The following is a 23,887-nucleotide window of genomic DNA, read 5'->3' as shown; positions in this document are numbered from 1 at the left end:
CCCTTTTACCTCCCCCCTGGGACCTGGGAGGCACCCACCCACCCTCTGGACCAGCTCCATCCTCTGTCCAGTTGTAGCTACAACTGCCAGGTGCCCCAGCACAGCCGTGAGGGAAGCACCTGACCCGGAGAGAGGGCCCTTCATGGAGACGCACCCCAACTGCAGGGGAAGTGGAAGCTTTTATTGAAAGGTTCACGTGCTCAGCATGGAGTCCGGCATGGAGTCCCAAAGGCCTCCGCCCTGGAGGGGACCTTCCGCCCCTGTGGGGGTGAGGCTGACCGCAGACCAACTGTTGGCCAGGACGGGCGATGGCTAGGTCCTTTCTCCGGTGGAGGCAGGTGGGGAGAGGGTCGGCAGGCCGGGGAGGGACCTGTTGTGGGGCTGAAGGGACTCGGGGCCGGGGACTGTCCGGCCGAGCCTTTCCAGGGCTGGTTCTGCCTCCTCTGGGGCCGCAGCGTCTCTGCCTCCTGTCACTCAGGCGCTCAGCACCAGAAGGTCCTTCGAGGGCAGAATAGAGAACCCAGTTAGCGGGCGGACGGCTTCTGGCTGCAGCCTCGGCAGGTAGTCACCTGCCTTTGGATCAGGCAAGTCACATTCGGGAAGCAGTAGCTCGACAGCGAGGACACTGGGGTGCAAGGGGCCTGAGGATCACCCTGGCCATGTCATTAGCTTGCAGGGGACCTCGGGCAAAACACTTCCCTCCCTGCTCCTCATCTCCTTTTCCCCAAAATAAGAGGAGCAGGTCTGAGCCTCTCTCCACACTCTTTCAAAATCCAGTTCTCATCATTAAAAACAGCTACAGCAAAATAAATAATAAAAATAATAGATTTAACCCGCAGAATGAAATAAATGCCCATAAGTCACACTGGTACAAATAATCGAATAAATAAATAAATGGTGGGGAAGGGACAGCTCTTCCTTACAGCAGAATTCCAACTGAAGGAATTCGAGAAATAGAAAACCACCATTAGGCAGACAGCATGGTAGTAACAGTTGCTGGCAAGAACCATTCATGAACGCCAAAATTAGCGGGAGAAGGTGTGATGGAAAATAGAATATTTGCAGAGTCTCAAAGGATCTCCCCATGGGACGGTTAGTAGTAAATTGAAAAATAGTAACTTAGTGGAGAAACCTGACAGGAACCACCTTAATCACGTGATCAAAGTCAGCGTCTCTAGGAAGAAGCTGCCTGGAACGGCACATGGATGAGGGCACAGCATCACGCTGGGGGCATTCTTTCCAGAAATACATAACTCCAATCTCATCGTGAGAACACGTCAGTCAAATCCAAATTGAGTGACGTCTTCCAAAACAGGCCGGACCGGTCAGAAATGTCAAGGTCACACACAGAGCACACGGCACACTGACAAGCTGTCCCAGGTTGGGGGGCGCTAGGGAGGCGTGACGACCGCGTGCAACGTGGGACCCTGACCCGGTGCTCTGCCGGCCGCCCGGCCAAAGCCACGTTCCAGAATAAAACTCTAGGAAGACTGGAACGGAAATCAGGAAACGTTCTAAGTGGTCATTTCTGGGTTGCATATATATCTAGGAGGATAAACCTGCTTTTGTTTCATCTTTCCTGCATTTCCCAAATTTCAGATACTGAGCACATGTGGTTTTTAGTTTTTAGGTGGAAACAAAGCTCCTACATTTGAATTTTAAAGCACTTGCCATGGTTATCACTAGCAATTACGTCAGGAATATTTACCCAAAGGCTCATCTGCCCATTGGCTGGAGAGCTTTGTAAGGACCCGGGTTATAGGCTTCCTTACTGCTGTATCCCCAGCCCCTTGCATGTTGTCTGGTACATAGCAGGTGCTCAGTAAGAGTTGTTCCGATGAACCACAGCACACTTCCACTTTGGGCAAACCCCTTACTGTTCTGAGCCTCAGTATTTCCATCTGTAAGATGGGGGCAATGACATCTGTCAGGAGGACTAGATGGGCTTGCGCATGTGAAAAGTTTCACTTAAGGCTTCTTAACAGCTTTGTGCCTGATTCCCTCAGCCCCATCCTTTGAAGGAAGAGGCTCCTACTGTCCTATCCTTCCCTTCCCTTCTCTCCCTCTTCCCAGTTCCTGGGCAAGAGTGGAAAGCCGTTAGCTTTATCGCCCCTTACCTCCAAGACGTCGATGTCTGCATTGCTGAAGTCGATGTTAAGGATTTTGGGGAGAGGGACACCAGAGCCCAGCACAGCTGTGGGGGGAAAGTCAGCAATGGTCAGCGTGGCCAGGAGGTGTCAGCCTGTGGAAAGCCACCAGTATTTGCACGATACTGTGTTTCCACAGCGACAGCAGCACGGGACTCACACCCCAGTTCTGCCTCTTACCAGCTCTGTGCCCGTGGACAGTCAGTCACTTACCTTCTCTGTGATTGGCTCCCTTGTTTGGAAAATGGGCTAATGATTGTACCCCAGTGATCAGTTTGTGGTGAGGATTACATGAAAAAAGCTTATGTGTGCGTGTGTGTGTGTGTGTGTGTGTGTGTTTAAGTGTAATTTAGTGCCTGGTGCCAATCACTATTGCTCCATAAATATTCACTAATTTCATAGCTTCTTTTTCTATTTGGAGTCCAGTCTGTCCCCAGGCCTTCATCCCTGTAGCGACTCCTGCGCAGAGCCCACATCTCACGCCGCTGCCTGCAGAGCTCTGAGCCTCACTGAGACACTGTTTGGATGCCACCTCCTCTCTGAGGCTTCCTGCCCCTCAGGCCAAGAACTCGGCTCCTGCTGGAGCTCCTGAATGACTCCGTAGAGAAGCCACGAAATATTAATTCCGTTTCCACGTCTCTGCCGGTGTGAGTCTCTGGCAGACAAGGACTGTGTCCCCAGCATCACCCAGCCCAGGGCCAGGCACAGGGAGGGAGCGATGCCTGCTGGATGCAGGCGTGGAAGGACGCACGTGTGGCCCCACCAAGGACCATGTGGGCTGTGCTGTTTGCTTTTAGGTGGTCAGAGCCTAAGTAGACCTGCCGATTAATGTTCCAAAACAAGACAAAGTGATATCAAATGAAGAGAGGAAATGAGGAAGGAAGGCAGGAGAGGTAGGGGGGAAGCTGGGTTAGCTGAGGTTAAACACTCTAACCCCCGCAGGACTTCTCAGAGAGCGGAGGACATTGTGAATGTGCCTCAGAGGATTAGATTCCGTGTTTTCCAGACTTGCTTGTCCGTGGAAGCCTTTTCTCAGAGTATCTTTTTGGGACTAGTTTTCCGTGGAACCCACTTTGGGAATCATGGATCTAATCCAACCTCTCACTTTCGAGAATGGTGCATTGCATTCTAGGGAGAGCGAGGGACTTGCTGCCTCCCGGGGGCCCAGCCAGGATGAGCGTCTCCATCTCCTTCTCCCTGGTCCGCCCAGCCCAGCCCAGCCCAGCCCAGCCCGGCTCCCGCCTCATCCTCTCCTGCTGGGCTTTGTGACCGGCGCCTTCCTGTGATGGAGACTCAGCCTCCTCCTATGGCAGTTCCCAGAATAAGGGTGCAAAGCTCCCAAAGGAACCCCGGCTGGTACAGCTGATGCCAGCTCCTCCTCCTCTCTTCCCTGAAGCAGAAGTGGGGAGCGAGAGAGGCTGGAGCTGAGCAGCACGACGGCTTGGGCACCGGTTTCCCATCCTAAGGGGGTTACTCATTTGAAGGAGCATCATTGGCCCCAGCCTCCAGGGCCCCACAGTGCAAGCAGCCCCGAGAGGACCACGTGCTGTCTCTTCCATTCAGGAAGCTGGGCAAGAACACCCTCCAGCCGATCATGTGGCTGCGTAGGAGGCAGACTGTGTGGTAGGAGGTTGTAGATTTCGGTAAGAGCAACTTAAGCTTTATCTCTAAAGACTGAACACTTTATAATAACAGGGTATGCATGTAGTCCCTGTGTAGGTAAAAATAAATACATGATTCAAAACCAGTCAGGAACAAAACAGTGTGAGTATACTTCACGGTACTGAACCACACACCTAACAATAGAAGGTAAATTTTATGTTATATGTATTTTACCACAATTAGCAATCCTATACAATAAAAGTGTAATATGCTAAGTGTCTGACTGATTGGTGGACTGTTCTGTCAACTGCTTGACCAGTTGCTATGATGCACACTGACCATCAGGGGGCAGACGCTCTGACCAGTAGGTTAGCTTGCCGATGGGGTCTGGCCGATTGGGACTGGGAGAGATGCCCCGATTGGCCATGATCAGCCCCGATTACCGGCCAGGCCAAGGGACCCCACCCGTGCATGAATTCATGCACCGGGCCTCTAGTAAGCATATAAAAATAAATCAGGAAATATCTTGGACTGTATTGGGGGAAAATAGAAGAAGAGTTTAGGAGGAAATTTACCCAAACGTTGAGATTAATTGCCCCGGGAGGTGAAATTTTTTTAAAAACTGATCTGGACTTTCAAAATTTGATATAAATAATCAGAAAAACAAAACAATCCACCAAATAAGAAAAAAAAAAATACAGCTGAAGCAGCAAATAAGGGAGTTGTTGGAACCTTGTGGCAAAACTTGCATTCACAGGCTTAAATAAATAAGCTTAGAACAAAGCTCTCAGAATTGCTATTGAGGTAGACTGGCTGTGCATCAAACATGCCCAACAGACCAGTAGGCACCTGGTCCCCAGGCCATGTGCCCCCGGGAGGCACAGGCACCCGCTCTCACCGTTCATGGCGGGCAAAAACGCCAGGTCGAAAATCTTCCCCACCAGCATCTCCATGAGGCCAACCTGCAGGGAAAGAATGAGAACTCAGCCCCGGCAACGGTGCACTGGGATTCTGAGGGCTCCTTCAGGCCCTGCCCTGTGGCCCACGGGGGAGGCGCTGAGCTGCTCTGGGGCAATCTGAGAGATGGCAGTCAGACATCCCGTGACTCCAGAACCACTGAGCTAGACAGCTCCAGGGGCATCTGTAGGATGGGGAGGCCCAGGCCTCAGGCAGCGGAGCCCTGGTCCAGGGCTACCGGGGAGGCTGGGACTGACAGAGGGCCAGCTCTTCCCCAAGCGGCGCAGAGCGTGGGGTCTACGGGGACTGTTCGAAAACCACGATAGTGTCACTGGCGGCCCTTGGGTTCCCGTCCCCGCGCAGCCTCCATGGGCCTCTGAGGAGGTTCACTCACCTCTCTGACCCTCAGTTTCCTCATCTGAAAAGGGGGCCCGCAAACCCTGCCTAGAAGGGTGCTGTGAGGAGTGTGGGCAGGTCATGTGAAATGCCTGGACTTGGGCCTTTTCACATTTGGCCGCTCTTAGCTTCTCTGAGCCTTGGTTTCCACGTCTGAACGTGGAGAGGATAACCCTCCCCTCGTGGGGCGGGCAGCCTCATTCCTATAAGGAGAGCCCCGGCCTGGCATAGGGCCCTGAGGTTCCACAGTGACAAGAGCACGGGACTCGCATCCCAGCGCTGCCTCTTACCAGCTCTGTGACCGTGGGCAGTCAGTCACTTACCTTCTCTGTGATTGGCTCCCTTATTTGGAAAATGGGCTAATGATTGTACCCCAGTGATCAGTTGGTGGTGAGGATTACATGAAAAAAGTTTATTTGTTTGTTTAAGTGTCATTTGGTGCCCGGTGCCAATCACTGTTGCTCCATAAATATTCCCTGACTTCATTGTTAGCTTCTTTTTTCTCTTTAGAGCCCAGAGATTCCAGCTCTAGCCCCAGCTGCCGGAAACCGGGTGTGAGGCCTGCCACTCCTTCTCTGAGCACCCATCTCTCCCTCTAGAAAATGAAGCTGGCCGTCCCAACTCCAGGGGTTATAGCTGTTTGGACTTTAAAAAGCTCAAAAAACGGCAACACAATGGGTATTTGGCTATTTCTGCGCATGTGGAAACCACCCAAGCTTGTCCCAGGAAGCAGGTATCTGTTTCATTGTCAATTTATGAAAATAAAAAAGAGGGGTGTTTCTGAAGCTTTAACGAGGGTGGGGACCCAGGAATGAACAGAGTGGAAACAGGACCAAACCCTAGAAAAGGGGCATCTCAAATTAGAAAGGCAGAATTCCAGAAAGCCGGGGGTGAAGGGAGGTTAGAAATGAATCCAAGCCTGTTTGTTTTCCAGACAAGGAAACTGAGGCTCAGAGCGGGGTGGTAGGCCAAGGTCATAGGGAGTCCGTGGCCAGGCAGAGCCCCTGCTCCAGGAGAAAGGGGCCCATGGGACGCGTCTGCCTCCCTCCCCACTCGCCACTCTGGAGTGAAGGGATTGGGGCCAAGCAGCCTCCCTGGGGGCAGTCAGAATGGCAGCACCATAGGCAGAGCTGGAGCTGTGAACCTGTGCTCTGCCCCTCCCTGGCTCGTGGGCCTCGGTTTCCCCATCTGTGAAATAAATGCTTTGGCGTTCAGACCCCCCTTCCCCCCGGGCCAGTCCCCAGCCAGTCTCACGGGAATGCCATTCCCAGAAGATCGCACGCCAGGGCCTGAGCTTGGTACTTACATCAAAATTGCCCACATTTGAGGTTCTGAGGTTCAGGCTGGTCCTGCAGACAAAGTAGACAGCCCATCAGAGGTAGTGGTGGCCTGAATCGCGGGGGGCTGCATGGCACTAAGCTATCAGAAGCCCCTCCCCCCCAGCCCCCCACGAGCCCACAGGAGGGCCTCTCTTGGCCTGGGGGCAGTGAATAAAAACAGTGGTGGTCTCCAAGTATTGAGCGTGAACCATGTACCAGACACAATGCCAAGGGGTTATAAACCACATACACAGGCTCAGAGGGCAGCAGCACCACCTGTGAGCTGTGTGTCTTTGGCCAAAGCACTTAACTTCTCTATGCCTCCGTTTCCTCCTCTGCAAAGCGGGTGGATGCAAGGCCTAAATTCCAGTAAAGCCCTTAGAACGGTGCCTGGCTCATAGCAAGTGCCATGTATACATGCGTGATCATCACTATCTTGTTTGATCCTTTCAGCAACCCTGTGTGTGTGTGTGGGGGGGGGGGCGGGGGGAGGGCTGAGGCTCCAGGGTAACTTGCAATGGCTACTCAGGAGGGAGAGCCCAGGACTCGCACCCTGAGCCTGTGCTCCTGGCAGCTGTGCTATTCTGAGCAGGGAGGCCCGAGGCCTGGGCTCAAGGTTTCTCCCTGCACTAGGAGGGCCTCAGTCTCTGCACCTGAATCCCACCTGCAAACTGACAATTTCACCTGAGAGAGGCTGGACCAGACCCGCCGCTGGGGCAGAATAACTGGAGCGTCCAGCAGGAGAGAAACAAATATTTTATTCCTTCCCGACTTCCCCTCCCATCTCCCCACAGCACCCTAGCTCTTGCCTGTCCCTCCGAGGTTGCCGGTGCTGCCTGCACTGCCGGACACCCCAGCTTTTCACGCAGCCCTTCTCGTCCAGGCCTCAGGTCGAACATTACCTCCTCACAAACCCCTGGGCAGCTCTGATTGGCATCTGATTATGAGTAACCCCAACTGTGGGGCTCGATAAATATTTGTTGTAAGAAGAAAAACGTATGAACTGGGCAGGTGCTGACGTTTGTATATTTCACCTCATTTATCACAAAGTGGGAATAATCATAATACTTACATAGGCTGAGCCAAGAAGTAAGTGAACTGAGACACATTTGGGGCCCAGCTCAATGCTTGGCACATAGAAAACACCCAATAGATAATAGCTGTTATGAGGATCATGGCGAGTCCTGTGAGGTGGGGACAGTTATCTCCACGCTCAGGTAAGAAGACTGAGTGCAGAGAGGCGGGGGCAGGTGGCCTGGGTCACACAGGCTGTCAGTGGTCACAGTGGGATTGGGAGCCATGCTGCTTGGCTGCAAGGCCCGTGCTTGCAACATTCAATGCAGCTCCAGGCCAGACAGACCACGGTCGGCTCACAGCCCTTTCTGTGCTCACCGTGTGGCCCTGAGTAGACACGTCCTCCTCTCTGAGCCCTAGTCTCCTCTTTAAAACAACAGCCCTGACTCCGGGGGACCGTTGGGAGGCTAAGCAGATAGGTGCCGGGTGCAGAGCCCGCCCAGCATCACCACCTGCATCGTGATTAGGATTGATGTTGTTGTGATTGGCAGTAGGTTCCTTCTACAGGCTTACGGCTTCACCCTCCCTGCCTGGCTCATGCCAGTGGCTTTGCCATCACAGCCCGTTTTTACCTTTGCAGCCTCCTGGGTGTAGCCAGCACTGAAAGCCATGCTAGGAGGCCTCTAAACCCTCCCCGGCGTCCCTCCGTGAGCTGGCACCAGACACGGCAGCACCGAGGAGGGCTCTCTGATGGGCAGGAGCCCGAGGCCGCACACCCCCTTACTTGTCCAGCTTGGCGTCGATCAGGAGCTTATTGTCCTCCACGGAAAACGAGGCCAACAGTTCTGTGTCCTGGAGGACAGGGAAGGAGAGTGAGACGTCACTGCCATCGTCTATCGGCCACTGCCTGCTGAGGGCTCCTGGGCGCCAGGCCCTGGCTAGGTGTTCCACGAACACTGGGCATAAAAACAGGCTGTTCCCTGAGGTTTTGGTCAAACCTCCCTTTATAAGCTGACACCACCAGTAACCTCACCATATAATGGATTTTCACTCAAGGGAGGGAAGAGGGTTAGGGATAATCAATTGCCCTCCTTAATTATTGTCCACTAGTAAGTCACAGCAAGGGCTGCGTGAACACCTCTCAGAAAGACAACTGTCACAAGAAGCCAGCGATTGGCATGGGTGTTTATAAGCTTCTCCCAGCTGTCTCAGAGCGGGTGGGGTGGCCTGCAGCCTAGGAAACCTGCTTCAGATGAGCCATTGCGGATGGGATTGGGCATTATTGCTGTCAGTCAAAATTGCCCTGTTTCCCCACCCCCATGAGAGGGCATGAAAGGTCCAGAGGGCATGAAGCCTTGTTGTAAAAAAATCTGTCTGCTTCCCTGTCTCCCTCACCGCCCTCCTACCCCCGCCACACAATAAAATAAAATAAGTTGGTCTTATGAAAAAAATGAAGCTCCTAACAAATTCAGCTGACATTATTAGTAATAACAATAATGATGATCATTGGGATGGTGGAGAAGAGGCTCTGGTATATATGGGAAGAGACCTACTGGGCATGCAGATCAGTCCATCCTTCATGAGGAAATGGCTTTTGAACTGAGCCTGGAGGGTAGGTACGATTTGGCCAGATGATAAAGAGGGCATGAGCATGGTCCAGGCAGTGGGAAGGGCATGTGCAAAACCCTGGGGCAGGAAGAGTTTGGCATTAGAAGGGCAGACAGGAGGCCGAGATTAAGGAGATGACAGGACTCCAGGAGGCTGGAGAGGGATGGAGCCAGGCCAGGCAGGGGTAATGGGCTGGAGAGGACTCAGGGACCCGGGCAGTGGGGAGTCATGCAGTGTTCCGAGCTGGATCAAACAAACATTTGGGCTGTTGATGGGGAAATCTCCACACAGTAGGGACTAGTCCACAAGCGCTAAGTCAGGGGCAGCCAACTCCACTCACTGGGTGAGAATTAGCCTTTTGAATCTCTCATCTGACAATGAGAGGCCTCTCCCCACACTGGGGCTTAGCATGCTCCCACCTCCCAGACTAGGAGTGGCTCATTTGGTCTTGACCCCTGGGCAGAGAAACTGGGAAGACAGAGCAGATAAGACAGAACCCAAATGTCTGAGTCCAAAGTTTTAATCGGGGGTAGGGGGGGGGCACTCCATACAACACATTCCTTTGACAAATATTTACTAAGCACCTATTATGTGCTGGACCCTATCTATGCTAAGCTCTGGGATCCAGCAGTGTCCAGCAGTAAACTAAGAAACAAGCGCAGGTTCATATAATGTCAGATTAAGGATACAAACAAAGTAAAGCAGGGGGAAAGAGAGAGTGAAAAGTGAGGGAGAGGGAGAGAGAGAGAGAGAGGGAATAGAAATGGTGAGAATATTTTGGACAGGTGGACCGACAAAGAGCTCTCTGAGGAGGGGAGATGTGTGCAGAGACCTAAAGGAAATGAGGGTGTGCGCCATAAGATATCTGGAGGAAGACGATTCCAGGCAAAGAGAACAGCATGTGCAAAGGCCCTGGGGTGGGACTGTGTTGGAGGGAAGATTGAGGAGCTGAAAGGTGAACAGAGCATGTTCTGGAAGGATGTTGTGGGCCATTGTGAGGGGATTGGTTTGTTTCAGGATTAATAGAAAGCCTTTTGTGAGAGGAGCTGCATGATTTTATGAAATAGTTGTCAAAATTGCATTTGTATCTATTCCCTCTTATGTACCAGGGACAAGAGAGTTAGAACCATCTCTCTAGCTCCCCCTTCCTCCAATATCTGATAGGAAGCATAGCACATAGAGGTACACAGTAAATATTGTTGAAGGCATGACCAAGGCCTACTCTGCCAGGCACTGTGGTATACAACCCGTGAGAATAACAACAACCAACACTTTGGGAGCCCGTCGGAAATATCAGGCGCTGCTTCGAGCATCTTAATAATGCCCTGCTGCCTTACCCACGTGGCAGAGGGAAAAGTCAAGAACAGAGCGAGGGAGTGGCTTGCCTGAGCTCACACAGCTAGAAGCGCTAAAGACGGACTTGGCTCGGGTCACCTGGCCCCACAGCCAAGCCTGTAGTCACTGTGGTGGGGACTGTGAAGATCTGAAGGAGTCTGTGGACCCCTCGAGAGCACATGCCCCCCCACCCCAGACACTCACCACATCGATGACGCAGATAGTGGTCTCGACGTCATTGGGTTGGGACACCATGATCTCCGAGGTGGCAAACACCTTGACCAGTGCTTTGTCCTGCTGCAGGGTCACTGAAGGCGGGTTGGGCACCTGGATCCTGATGGTGAGCGGGCGGGACTCGGGGTACTGCTGGAACACCTGCGGGGAGACCCCGGGCCAGACTGAGCAGGCCCCCGCGGAGCGGGAGGTCTCACACTGGCTGCTTCGGGTCCGACAACATCACTGAAGTGTGACAAATCGCTCGTAAAGGCTCCAGCCGGCTGCTGGATTTGAGCAAGGGCTGTCCTTGTGGCAATTGAGGTGATGATGCCAGCAGAGACTTAAGCTCAATGCCCAATGCCTGGTAATGCTCAAGCCTGGCACTGCCTGCGATGGAGCCACCGGAGCATTCACAATGCCATCAAATTGCCGCATCCATAGGGTACATTTTCCATCATGTTACAGATGAGAAAGCCGAGGGGCACACCAAGCAAGTGGACCAAGGCCAGCAGAAAAGTGGGGACTCCAGCCCAGGTCTGTCTCTCAGAGCTCAGGCCCTTCCTCCCTGTAGATGCCCCAACTGGGGTGAGAAAGGCCACAGTTTGAGGTGTCTCACAAGAAAGTCCGGGAGGTGGGGGGGGGGGCGGGGAGCAGGGCACCCCCACCCTTGTGCTGAGTGTCTTCCCTTCAGCTCCTGGGGGAGGGGGAGGCTGCAGATCAGGAGGCGCTCCTGCCTTACATACCTTGGGAATCAGGGCTCCCAGCGTGGCCGTGGTGAGTGGAGGAAGTTCTTCAAACTGCAGGACAAGAAGAAGAGTCATGCGAGCCCCTGAGGCTATGGGGACAGACAGGAGTTGCTAACATGGTGATTAACTTCCTCAGAATCTCTGCAGCCAGTGGGGGCATCTTCTCCCCCTTAAAGACCCCTGGGGAGGCCCTACCTGTCTAACGGCAGCCACCATGTAGACCACGGTAGCTGTTCTGTGGTTAAATGGACAAGACTGGCCACTTAAGCTTACCATAGGCATGCCGTAGTCTAAGTCTAAGGCTTAGAGGGAAGGAGACAACTCTTTGTCCTCTAAACATGCAATTCTTTATTAAAACCAAGTGGGCATCGGTGAGCCACATGCATAACCAGTGTCGACTAAATGCGTGATTCTGCGATATCCCTGAACCACTCCACTGCGCTGTTGTTTACTTAATATCTTCTTTTTTCCTTTTTATTTATTTATTTTATTGATTTCAGAGAGGAAGGGAGAGGGAGAGAGAAATAGAAACATCAATGATGAGAGAGAATCAGCGATTGGCTGCCTGCTACACGCCCCCTACTGGGGATCAAGCCCGCAATCCGGGCATGCGCCCTGGACCAGAATAGAACCTGGGACCCTTCAGTCCGCAGGCCGACGCTCTATCCCAGTGATGGCGAACCTATGACACCTCTGACACGCGAACTCATTTTTTTGGTTGATTTTTCTTTGTTAAATGGCATTTAAATATATAAAATAAATATCAAAAATATAAGTCTTTGTTTTACTATGGTTGCAAAGGTCAAAAAATTTCTGTATGTGACACGGCACCAGAGTTAAGTTAGGGTTTTTCAAAATGCTGACACGCCGAGCCCAAAAGGTTCGCCATCACTGCTCTATCCACTGAACCAAACCGGCTAGGGCTTAATATCTTCTTTAATTCGACTAACTTTTTAACACCTCAAATACTACAGAGTGGGAAGCCAGTATCCCTTGACACAGATGGCAACTGTAAAACCAAAGGCGATAAAAACAGAACAATGCCCTACTCCCTGCGTGGGTGTTGTTGTCTGTGGAGGCTGTGGGTGTGTGTCCTGTTCCCCCCGAGTTAAAAAGAGGACACTGTGCAAGAGAGGGTTAACTACATCCTGGCACAAAGGGGGGCTTTCCTCTGAATGGAATCAAAGAGTGACGTGAGTGGTACGGTGGTTTTTTTAGAGAACATCTTGTTCTTATGAGATATATACTGCAGCTTACGGCGTGAAATGTCACGTCTCTAAAAACTCGAATTGTTCAACAACAGGTGATGGGTAGATAGGTGGCAGATGGACGGATAGCTACAAAACGAATATGACAAACTATTAACTATGGAATCTAGGTGAAGGATATTTGGGCACTAATTGTGCTGTTTTGCAACTTTGCTGAAGGCTTGAAATTTTTTCAGAAGGAAAGGTTTGGAGAGAAAATGAGTCCAGAGCATACCCAAGAGTGTTTTATTCTCATATATCTTTTAGTTACTTAGTGTGAGTGCTTACCAGGTGAAGGGATTCTAAACATTTACATGGGAGTACATATAAATGTATGCATAGTATGCTTTTTACGAAGGATTGGAATAAAATTAAATAACATGGAATAGTGAGAAACTTTCTCACCATATGGTTTGATGTTGTTTAATGCCATGTCTGTGAATCACCTAAAATCTTCCTAGGCACCGTGCTTTGGTAAACACGGACATAACTGATACACATCCATGAACTGGAGATGAGTCAAAGGGTGGACTGTCTATAGTTCTCACTTTTCAGCAATTTCCCCAAGGCCATGGGGACCACAGGATCAATTGGGAGCTCTTTGCTGCCCAGCCTGCCCCACTCCCAAATGGGGCCACGACTCACCATGCCATTGGTGATGTCAATATTCAGTGCCCCGTCCTTCTGCAGGAGAGTCAGTACTGAGCCCAGGAAGTTGGCAGAAATGGCCAGCTGGGAGTTGGTGTTGTCGCCCATGGGGGGCAATTCTGGCATCGTTGGCCTGGGAGCCTTGGCTGGACGCCCCAGCGGATAGTCGATGAGCCCTCCTCCAAGCTCCCCAACCACAGTCTGGAGAAACAGAAAGGGTCACGGGGAGGGGTGCAGGGAGGAAAGTTGAGGAAGGAGGCTGAAGGCTAGATGAGGCCCTCACTCTGCCTCCAGGCAGCCTTCCTTGATTGAACCCACTGGGTCTGAGTGACTCTTTCATTTATGGCCTGAGGTCTTCTTCAATGTGTGATGGTAGAGGGTCTCTGCAGCTCCCACTTTATGACCATTTATCACTATAGCCATGGTATATTGCCACTTATTTTAAATACATGTATGACACAGATCCCCTCCCCACCGCAGTCCTGCCATATGAGTTAGCATGTTTATGCACCCACACAATACACATTGGTGTATCTACTCTCTAAAGACTAGGCTCTTGTCCATGGCCTACAAGATACTGTGTAGTCTTCCCCGGGGGCCTCTCCACCTCATCTCGAGCCACTCTACCCCTCAGCCCCTGCCTCTACAGAGCAGCCACTGGGACCTTGTCAGTCCCTGCCACCACCTCAGCACCCCCACACTGTTCCCTCCCCCACACGCTCCTCTTGTATGTTCCATTCATCCGGCAGGTCTCAGCTCAGGTGTCACCTCCTTCAGGAAGCCCTCCATGATCTCTGTGGGTATGTCAGATCCCTGCCGTAGGCTCTAATAGCCTGGCACCTTCCTTCACAGTGCTCACGAGCTATACCTGTACATTTGTTTGAGTGATTCTTGCATGGCCTGTCCCCTCCAATAGACTGCAAGCTCCATGAGGACAGAAATCGTGCCCTGTGCACCACTGCACCTCCAGCCCCAGCCCAGAGCCTGGCATACAGCAAGTGACCAACAAGGAGCTCTTGAATGGCTAGAGTTTATGCATACACCGGGTGTGCATCTATTCGTGCGCACAGGGGTGCTGTGTACATGAGAGCAGGGGTGTGCACCTGCGCCCTGTATCTGATGGGGCACGTGGGGAAGCGCCTGTGCTCGTGCGGCCCCCGGGAAGTTTGACTGTGTGTGCGCCCCGTGCACAGTTAGCGACCAGATTCAGTGGTGTGCTGGAGCGCACCAGCTCACAAGAGCCGAGTCCACGCATCTCTTCCAAACTCTGTGTTCAGTGAGTCAGGCAGGCAGCTTGAAATTGGCGGTGGTGGGAGTATTTATGCCATGGATAGCAGCAAACCTTACAAATCAGGCTTTTTCTTCCTAATCATGAGAGCTGGCTGTGAATGCTGACCAGCACACTGCTGGCCAGGTCCATTTCTCCAGGAGACCCAGGCCCAAGCAGCAGCGCTAGTAGTTAGAAGCCAGATTGCTTGGGTTCAGACCCCAGGTTTACATCTATTAGCAGTGACCTTGGACAAGGGGCTTGACCTTTCTGTGCCTCAGTTTCCTCAGTAAGAATGCCTACCTCAAATGGCTGCCAGAGGTCAGATTAGCAATGCGCTTAGTTCACAGTAAGCACTTAAGAAGTGCTGGCTGGGACTGCGTTTTTTAACACGGCTCCTAGAAGGGCCCGACCTACTCTTAAAAGGGTCTCGCTCAGACGTTGCTTCCCAGGCACTCAGCAGAAGCCTGGGGGACGCCCCTTCCCTCCCCTGCCTATAGGGAGAGGGCCACCTCCCCTCGCCCCGAAGTCCAGGCACTCACATTGAGGTCCACCTCCAGGAATTCGCCAGTCACAAGCGGGAGGCTGGAGAAGGTGTACTGGACGCTTCCCAATATCCCCAGAGGAATCACAGCTGCGGGCAAAGGTGGGGGTCACAGGGAGGTACCCTCACCCTCCTAGGTGCCTTCCCTTCTTGTGTCCCAAGGCAGCAAGGCTCCAGCTCCAGGCACCATGGAAAGAGCAAGAGTTCTGGATTCAAATCCCAACTCTGCCTCTTCTTTGCTGTGTCACCTCAGGCAAGACACTGCGCCTCTCTGAGCTACAGTTTCCTCCTCTGTAGCATAGGTTTAACATCATTCCGAGACTGTATTGGGGGGGGGGGGGGCGGGTAGGGGCAGTGAGATCCTGGGTATGGATACGCTTTGTAAGTTGCCAAGCCCTGTGCGCTGGGCAAGCAGCGCTAGGGTTTCCACCATGTTGTGCTTCATGGGATCTGGCCGTTCCCTGACTGCTTGTGACGAATAGCTTCACCCTCTGGGCTCTTTCTCCCTTGGTTCTGGCCACAAATGGAGTGAGCTTTGCCTGTCTGGGAAAGCCAGCCTCAGACGGCTTGGAATCCCAGAGACATGGGCCCACACCAGAGGGGGCTGCCCTGTGTGGCTGCAGAGCTGTGCCCGGCACAGCGCGGTGCCACCTTCCTGCTGTGGTCCGCACGGCCGTGCCCCCTATGGGGCCGGCTGGCCCTCAGGAACGTTCACTCAGAAATCCTGGGTCGGGGTGCTGTTGGAGCCTGGTGCTGAGAACCTGGACAGTGTCCCCGTGTCTCCTGCCACTCCCTCTCCAGTCCCTCTGTGGGTTGCAGCCAACCCCCTCACTGTAGAGAGGAGGCAACGGGAAGAGTCCACACACCTGCCAGGCCAGAGCCAGGGCTCCAACCCAGCCTCCTGGCTCCCAGTCCAGAGCCCAGGCCCCTGGGCCCGGGGCGGAGCCTCCTCCCTCTGGGACTTTGTGGAGGAATGTTTGGGGGCAAGAGGGCAGTCCAGGTAGACTGTCCCTCGAGGCATCGGTCACACAGCACGCAAGGGCCTGTGCTCCACCTCCCTGAGTCCTCCCAGGCGCTGCTGCCCCAGGCCTGCTGGGCTGGGCCCGGGTCAGGCACTAGCAGATGTGGGGCCGGCTGAAACAAAGCAGAAGAACTTACAGTTCACCAGACCCAGCTGGTCGTTCACCAGACCCAGCACGACGTCCACAATGGGGCAGAGCTGTGGGGGAGAGAAAGCATGACATCTGGGGACCGTGCAGGGGGCGGCGGAGGGCGTGCACGGATGACAACTGCAACGGAGCTGATGTTGACTGACCTGCCCTGTGCTTGGCACTGTCCTCCCCACAACCCCACAGGGAAGGCTCTCTCATAATCCCCATTTTACAGACAGGAAAACTGAGACCCAGAGAGGGGATATGATCTGTCACACAGTTCGGAAGTGCCCCAGCTGGGACCCAAACTCAGAACTGTGTGATCCTCAAGCTCCACCTCCTTATCCCTTCGCCAGTCTGTCCCTCCGTGATCCTCAGGGTCAACCCAAGAACATGCCTCAACCCCCTGGTGCCCTCTGGGCCGCCTGCATGTCCGCAGCGATGGAGGCGGAACTGCGGCCCCTCGGTCTAGGGAACGTCAGTGCTTCTTGCTCCCCGTCCCAGGATAGGTTCTTACCAAGTCAGGGAGGACATTGGCCAGGACTCGGTTCACTAAGTTGTCCACAAGGTTGGGGAGAAGCCTGAGGAGAGAGGAGCAGGATGAGGAGGGGCTCACCAAGCTGTGCGCACTCAGGGTCCTAGCCAGGCTCTGTCTGAAGAGAACCTGTCAGTGCTGGAAGCTGCTCTGAAAGCTGGAAGGGCAGTGGGCCTTCACCCTAGACCAGTGGTCGGCAAACTCATTAGTCAACAGAGCCAAATACCAACAGTGCTTCTTCAAAACAGACTCGCCCAGGCTGAAAACCGACTTCTGCGCACGGGCCACGAAGTTTCAATCGCACTGTACGTGCGCGCCCGCACGTGGTATTTTGTGGAAGAGGCACACTCAAGGGGCCAAAGAGCCGCATGTGGCTCGCGAGCCGCAGTTTGCCGACCACTGCCCTAGACCTAGCTGGACGGGCTAGTCAGGCAAATTGGGGACTTTTAATTCATTCATTCACTCATCCATCCATTCACTCATTCATTTACTCATTCAACAAACAAATGTTTCTTGAGCTCTACAGCGGGCCAGGCCCAGGCTGGGATGTTCCTGATTTTTAACTGCAGATGATGTTCCCTCCTGCTCAGCCGGCCGGCCCTCTTCTAACGGGCTGCCTGTTGCAGCTTCGCATAATCTTCCCGAAGGATACAGAGACATCTCCAAATTGAGGAAATGGAAAAAAAGGAAAGCAAAACGGTGTTTATAGCACGTGCCCGTTTGCGTTAAAAGGAGGGTGGGGAGTAAGAATCTACATTTGTTTGCTTCGTTTGCACAAAGGAATTGGAAGGGGAGCTTGGTGAGAAGGGGGCAGATGGGAGGCAGGCTCCTCACTCCGTGCCTTCTGTCTTTTTGTCTTTTTGAACCATGTGTTACCAACTGTATTTCCCAGTGAAAATGTGAATTTAGAACTCTGTGAGGTTCCCGTGTGCTGCCCGCCCCGCCTCCCCTCAGGGATACCAGGGGCCAATCTTCTCTTTCCTACCCACCCTGGAGAAGAAACAAAGACGCAGAGAAGCTCACGTGAGTCAGAAATTCTTGGGTTCGAGTTGTACACTGAGTATTTCTGCTCCCAGAGCTTAGATAAGATGAGAGCTGGGGGGATTGGGCCAAGAGGTTGGTAACACAGATTGGGGGAGGGGCAGGGCCAGAGGCCTCAAAGAGGAAAGCTGAAGAGGGCTCCCCCGTGATGAGGGCCAGGGAGTGAAAGAAGGGGCCTCAGTTCTGAGCTGCCCTGATGTGCTCTCATCCACGCCCATCCCCCGGGGGGAGCGTGCTGGCCACACACAGACACTTGAAACCTCTCTGGTCAGAGGGTGGGGATTTGGCCTCCTTGTGGGGAGGGTGTAATGGAAAAAAATTCACCCCCAACCAAGTTTGCACTGGACAGAGCCGATTGGGAAATTTTCTCTTGAATTGGGGCACTAATGGACACAAAACCTGCTAGACATATATTCAGAAACTCTTAAAACGTGCCAGATTCTGCACTAAGGCTTTACATTTGTTATTTCAATTCTGAAAGGAAAAAGAATTACCCCCGTTTAACAGATGAACAAACTGGAGTTCAGAGAGGGCAACAGAATTGCTCAACGTCACACAGCAAGGACGAGTGGAGCTGAGATTCGAATCACAGGATGCTTCCAGAACCTCTGCTCCTAACCATCCAGGTGGCCGTGCCACCATCTATCTGCCCAGGCGCTCCGCCGCGCTGGTACTCACCCTCGCAGCAGCCTGACCTTGATGCCCCCCAGGAGGGTGTCGCATCTCTCGATGACCAGCCTCGGGTAGCCGGCGCGGTCCATGGTCAGCCGGACCTTGGCCGTAATGTTCACCTCCACTGCGATGTCCAGGAAGCCAACGAGACTGGAGGAGACCAGGAGGCCAGGGAGACAGCGTCAGCCCAGCCTCCAGGCAGCCCAGCCCTGCCCAGCCCTGCCTGGCACCTCTCACCCTTGTGCCCCTGCCCCTTGCTATTATGACTCGATCGTGCTCCTTGCTCATGTATAGGGATCCCAAGCCAGGGGACTTCCCTGGTCCCCCAAGTTACCTGTGAACAAATCTATGTCCCTCCTCAGTCTGTGAGAGCTCCTAGGCTGGGGACAGGGGTCTATAAATGAACTCTACATACGAATTTCGGCTTCCAAGGTGAGCAGCCAGTGACCTAACTTTATAGACATGACCTCAATCCGTGGGGAGAAATCAATGCAAAAGTCCACCCTGAGGTCCTCTGATAAGCACCCCCCAGGTGCAGGCACTCTTCAGGGAGGCAGATGCCCATGGCCACAGCCACGAGGAAAAGGAGGTGTCAGCATGCCCATTGCAGGTAAAGACACTGAGCTTCAGTACATTAGGGGACTGGCCCAAGGTCACACGGCTTAAAGGAGAGTCCGGATTTGAACCCAGGCTGTCACCTGACTCCAGCCGCCAAGATCTTAACCATCTCGCAGACCGACCTCACTGCTGACAGGGACCTAAAGATGGCCTAGCCCAGCGGTGTAAGCCATGCACTGGGTGGTAGCACATTAGACCTTATTAGCCCCCCAGTTAAGGACAAAGAGGCTGACGTGTAGGGAAGGGAAACAGCCGCCCAGGATCTCCCAGCCGGGACACAGGATGCTGGGGTCCCCTCCGGGGCTGAGGGCACACACCTCTTCCCGTTGATGGCCACGCGGGTGTACAAGCTCAGGTAGACGCCCACACCGGGCAGGAGCCGGATGGACACGCGAGGGAGGGTCAGCTCCACAATCCGCAGCCTGCACGGGACCAAGAGCAATGAGAGGACAGGGACCCCCGCTGCTGGCCATGCCACTCATCTTGGGGGTGCCCTCCCTCACACACCCCTTTGTCCTGTTCAGTCCCCCTGACTCTAAAGAGACCTGAGGTTTGTGGGTAGAACTTGGAAAACAGAGAATAAAGGCAAAAGATGCCATGACCCCTCCTCCCACTGCCCAGAGACCCGCTCGACATACCCATGTATTTCCTATGACTTTTTTAAATTTAAAGATGCCATTCCTTTGGCTTGTCCCTGCCCCTCTTTGCCTGGTTTCCTTCTACACATTCTCAGATTTCAGCTCAAGGTCCTCTTCCTCCAGGAAGCCCCCCCTGCCTCCCCACTATACACATCCTCATTTCTCCGTGAACTTCTTACCACTGAGGCAACTGGAGGGTTATTTCCAGGCGCCTTTATCCATGGCCATAAGGACAGGAGGTATGTCTTTTCTTGGCTAGCCATGGGGCCCTGTCTCCAATGCCAACACAGTGCCCAAACCATAGCAGGAGTTCTAAATATTTTTGAATTAAATAGCGAATGTGAGGAGGAAGCTGGGCAGCGTTGAAATTATAATATATACAGGGTAGGGGAAACGTAGGTTTACAGTTGTTCATATGGAAAATAATACAATAATTAATAAGTAACAATACAAGCATAAACTCTGTTTCATGTACTCACAACTGTAAACCTACTTTGGCCCCACCCTGTATGTATGATTTTAAATCCTTGGGCTTTTTCCATCTAAACTATGTTACTATGACCATTCTACAGGTGGGGAAGTTGAGACTCAGACAGAGGAAAGGAATGGTCCAAAGTCACACGCAAGTATAAAAGGTTGAGCTGGGACTCAAATTCAGGGCTGTTTAATGACAAGACCCAAAACCACCAAACTTGAGATTCTCAAGGCGTCCAATCCCAAGGTTAAGCCCTGAAGTGTCCAAGGCTCTGAAGACCATCCCTCCTCCAACTCCAGGTCTAGGGGTGATCACCCCTGTTTGGAGATTCATCACAGGGGACTTGATAGGGAGATCTTGGCCCCTCCTTACCCCGTGATGCCTTGCACGGTGCTCAGGATGCCTCCCTCGCCGAGCACGCCCAAGACGCCCCCTCCTCCGAGAAGTCCTCCATCACCAAGAAGACCACCTCCGCCAAGCAGGCCGCCTTGGCCCGACAGGATGCCGTTGGTTGCCAGCATGCCACCATTGCCCAGCAAACCACCTGAGCCCAGGGCGCCGGTGGCCACCCCGGGTGGGATCTCTCCTGGCCGCAGTTCTCGCCGGTGAAGCCGGCCAACGGACGCTGCCCCTTCGGCTGACTTATACCGCCTGAGGCCCCTGTGGCCACCGTGTGCATTCTCAGCCGTGCGGTAGTCGCCATTTCGGAGGTCTCTGACGTTCCCATCAGACTCAAGGATCTCACCGTATCGGTACTTGCCCCCGAGCTGAGCAGTGTTGTCGTTGGTTTCGATGTGACCATACTTGTAATTACCGCCAAGCTGTTTGCCATTCGTATACTTTGGGGGGGGGACTCGGACATGGAAATCATTGTAAGGAACACCACCAACACCTCGGGAGTAGTCCATGCTTCTGTAGTCATCGTAATAGTGTCGGCCACCACCCAACAGACCACCACTACTGCCACCCAAGAGGCCACCACCACTGCCACCCAAGAGGCCACCACTACCACCCAAGAGGCCACCACCACTGCCACCCAAGAGGCCACCACTGCCGCCCAACAGCCCCCCACCACTGCTGCCACTGCCACCCAACAGCCCCTCACCACTGCTGCCACTGCCACCCAACAGCCCTCCACCATTGCCACCCAGTAAGCCTCCTCCAACTCCACCCAACAGGTCACCGCCACCCCCTCCACCACCACCACCAAGCAGGCCCCCCAGAAGACCACCTCCCCCGCCACCGCCACCTCCACTGCCACCAAGCAGACCCCCCAGGAGAGGCCCACCACCACCACTGCCAGCTTTGCCCATGGGCACCTCCCTCAGGGCCGAGTGGAGAATATCGCTCTGTTCCAGGTTGCTGGAAATGGCTGCGGAGAAGCAAAGGTGTGTCAGGGGTTCTGCTCTTTCTCCACCTCCAGCCCCCAGGCACCACCTGGGAGCCCTGCTTGGCTCTCTGGTCCCCCTTTTCCCATAGGTAAAATGCCCAGGTCAAATGGGAAGACTCCTCCAGTCCCACCAGCCCTGATGTCCCGGTGAGCTCATTAGCTGCTGGCTTTGACCTGCTCACACATTCACTAGATTTCAACAGCATTCAGCCAAAACTAGATAAATTTGCTTCCTCACCCTCCCTTCCAAGTGTTCCACACTTTATAGCTCAAAAACCTACTTCCTCCTGCATTATCCCAACTGACTCTTGGGAAATAGTCAAGGCCAGAATTATTGTCTCCATTTGATGGATAAATAAAGTGAGGCCTGTGACACTCAGATAGGAAATGACCTCATTTTTATTCTCATAGTAGCCTTGGATGGGAATTGGGAGATTAGAGGCAGGAATAATTATAGCTCCCAGTTTTGAGAGCTGTCTATGTACCGGGAGTTGTGTGAAGTTTTCAAAAGATCAACTTGTTTAATTCTCATATCAGTCCTCTGAGATGGGAACTTTAATTACACCCATTTTGCAGATCAGTAAACTGAGGCTCAGAGACTTCAAGTCATAGACTTAAGGTCACACAGTCAGTATCTAAACCCCAGGAAGACTGACTCCAGGACTCAAGCTCTTACTCACTGCTCTCTACTGCCTCATGCATAAAGTTCCCAACATGGTGTTTGGCACACAGTAGGTGCTCAGGAAATAGTAACCAAAAGGAAAGGGGGAAACTACAGCCCAGAGAGAAGTTACCTATCCATCTGATATGGGTAACTTCAGAGTAGGCAGGACTGCCCTGCCCACCCCAATGCCACACCTACCCCCTTCAGGGCTGGACTCACCATGGCTCAGCACATCCTTGTTAAACCTGACGACCGTTTTTATTCCTTGGCCACACACAGCTGCCACAGACAGAGCAGCCACACACCAAGCCGTCCACATGCTGGCGCTGCTTCCCTGCTGGAGACAGTGCATCAGATGGCAGTAGCCGGCCATCACCTCCCTGGCCAGCAGATAGAGCTGGGCACCTCCTTCCCAGAGTCATATCAGGATCCTGTTTATTGAGGATCTATTATATACCTGATACAATGTGTTATGATTAGAAAGCAGAGTTTCTGGGAAAAGGATCCCAGGTCACACAGTGGGGCAGAGTCCAGAATTTCTGATACCACCTTCTGAGTGTTTCAAACTGAAATTAATCTGGAGATGCAAAGCAGACCCATTAACTGAACTGCTCCAGAACATGGATGTTTGATTATCTCCCAAGATGAAATTTTTAAATGAAGCTTCAGGGAGAGAGGTCATGAGTATCTCAACCAAAACAGCAAACTGACAGCAAGCAGGCTCTGGGGAAATCTCTCCAGCATCTACCCCTTTATTTACCTACCTACCCATCCATCCATCCACTCAGCCCTCTACTGCTCCAACCATCAATTCTCCTTCCCTTGTTCATCCATCCATCTTTTCACCCATCCTTGCAGCCATCCTACCATTCATTCATCCACTCACTCATCTACTCATCCAACTGCCCATCTCCCCTCTTCAATCATCTTACCCATCTATCCTTTCATTCATCCATGATACAACCAGCCAACATGCATGTCATATATCCATCCATCCATCCTTCCATCCTCCCATTCATTCTTCCATCAGTCCATTCACTTATCAAAATATTCACTTAGCCACCCTTCCACGCTTCCAGCCAGCCATCCAGCAAACACCCTCTCCCACCTCTTTGCCGGAGACAGTTGTATAACCATCTGGTTAAGATAAAGGGCTCTGGATCTTTGGGTGTAATCCTTAGGCAAGAGACTTTACTTTTTTTAAAAATCCTCGCCCAAGGATATTTTTCCATTGATTTTTTAGAGAAGGTGGAAGGGAAGGAGGAGGGAGAGAGAAACATCAATCTGTTGCCTCCCACAGCTCCCAAACCCAGGTCACGGATCGAACCTGCAATCATAGTCTGTGCCCTTGACAGGGAATCGAACTCGTGACCCTCTGGTCCACGGGCCAATGCTCTAACCATTGAGCAACCAGCGAGGGCAAGACTTTACCTTTTTGAACCGTTGTTTCCTAATCATAACACATTGCCTCAGGTGTATAACAGATGCTCAATAAACAGCATCTAGTGTTACTAGTATCTCAGACCTCTAAGAAGCGGGTCTGAAGTTATGAGATAAGGGCTGTGACTGGAGCAGTGACGCTGCATGTGGATGAGTTGGTAAGCCTCTAGGAAACTTTATTTTGCTGCCTTCATGCCATCACCCACTTCTCTCACTC

General features: G+C 52.8%; 1 protein-coding gene across 1 annotated transcript; it reads right to left on the bottom strand.

Moving 5' to 3' along the window:
• Nucleotides 1-474: 474 nt before the first annotated feature.
• BPIFB4 (BPI fold containing family B member 4) lies at nucleotides 475-22,549 on the bottom strand (the record flags this gene model as incomplete). Its single annotated transcript, XM_081097792.1, has 16 exons — nucleotides 475-498; nucleotides 2,118-2,194; nucleotides 4,648-4,711; nucleotides 6,409-6,451; nucleotides 8,220-8,287; nucleotides 10,583-10,753; nucleotides 11,338-11,391; nucleotides 13,233-13,436; nucleotides 15,045-15,136; nucleotides 16,205-16,265; nucleotides 16,715-16,778; nucleotides 18,452-18,595; nucleotides 19,381-19,485; nucleotides 20,549-21,068; nucleotides 21,474-21,548; nucleotides 22,450-22,549. 16 exons carry the CDS (start codon nucleotides 22,547-22,549, stop codon nucleotides 475-477), a joined length of 1,866 nt encoding a protein of 621 aa, XP_080953918.1.
• Between the last annotated feature and the right edge of the window lie 1,338 nt (nucleotides 22,550-23,887).

The sequence above is a fragment of the Myotis nattereri genome (assembly GCF_964212035.1).
Source record: "Myotis nattereri genome assembly, chromosome: 8".
Lineage (NCBI taxonomy): Eukaryota > Metazoa > Chordata > Mammalia > Chiroptera > Vespertilionidae > Myotis > Myotis nattereri.
This window is presented reverse-complemented; position numbering and strand designations above follow the sequence as displayed.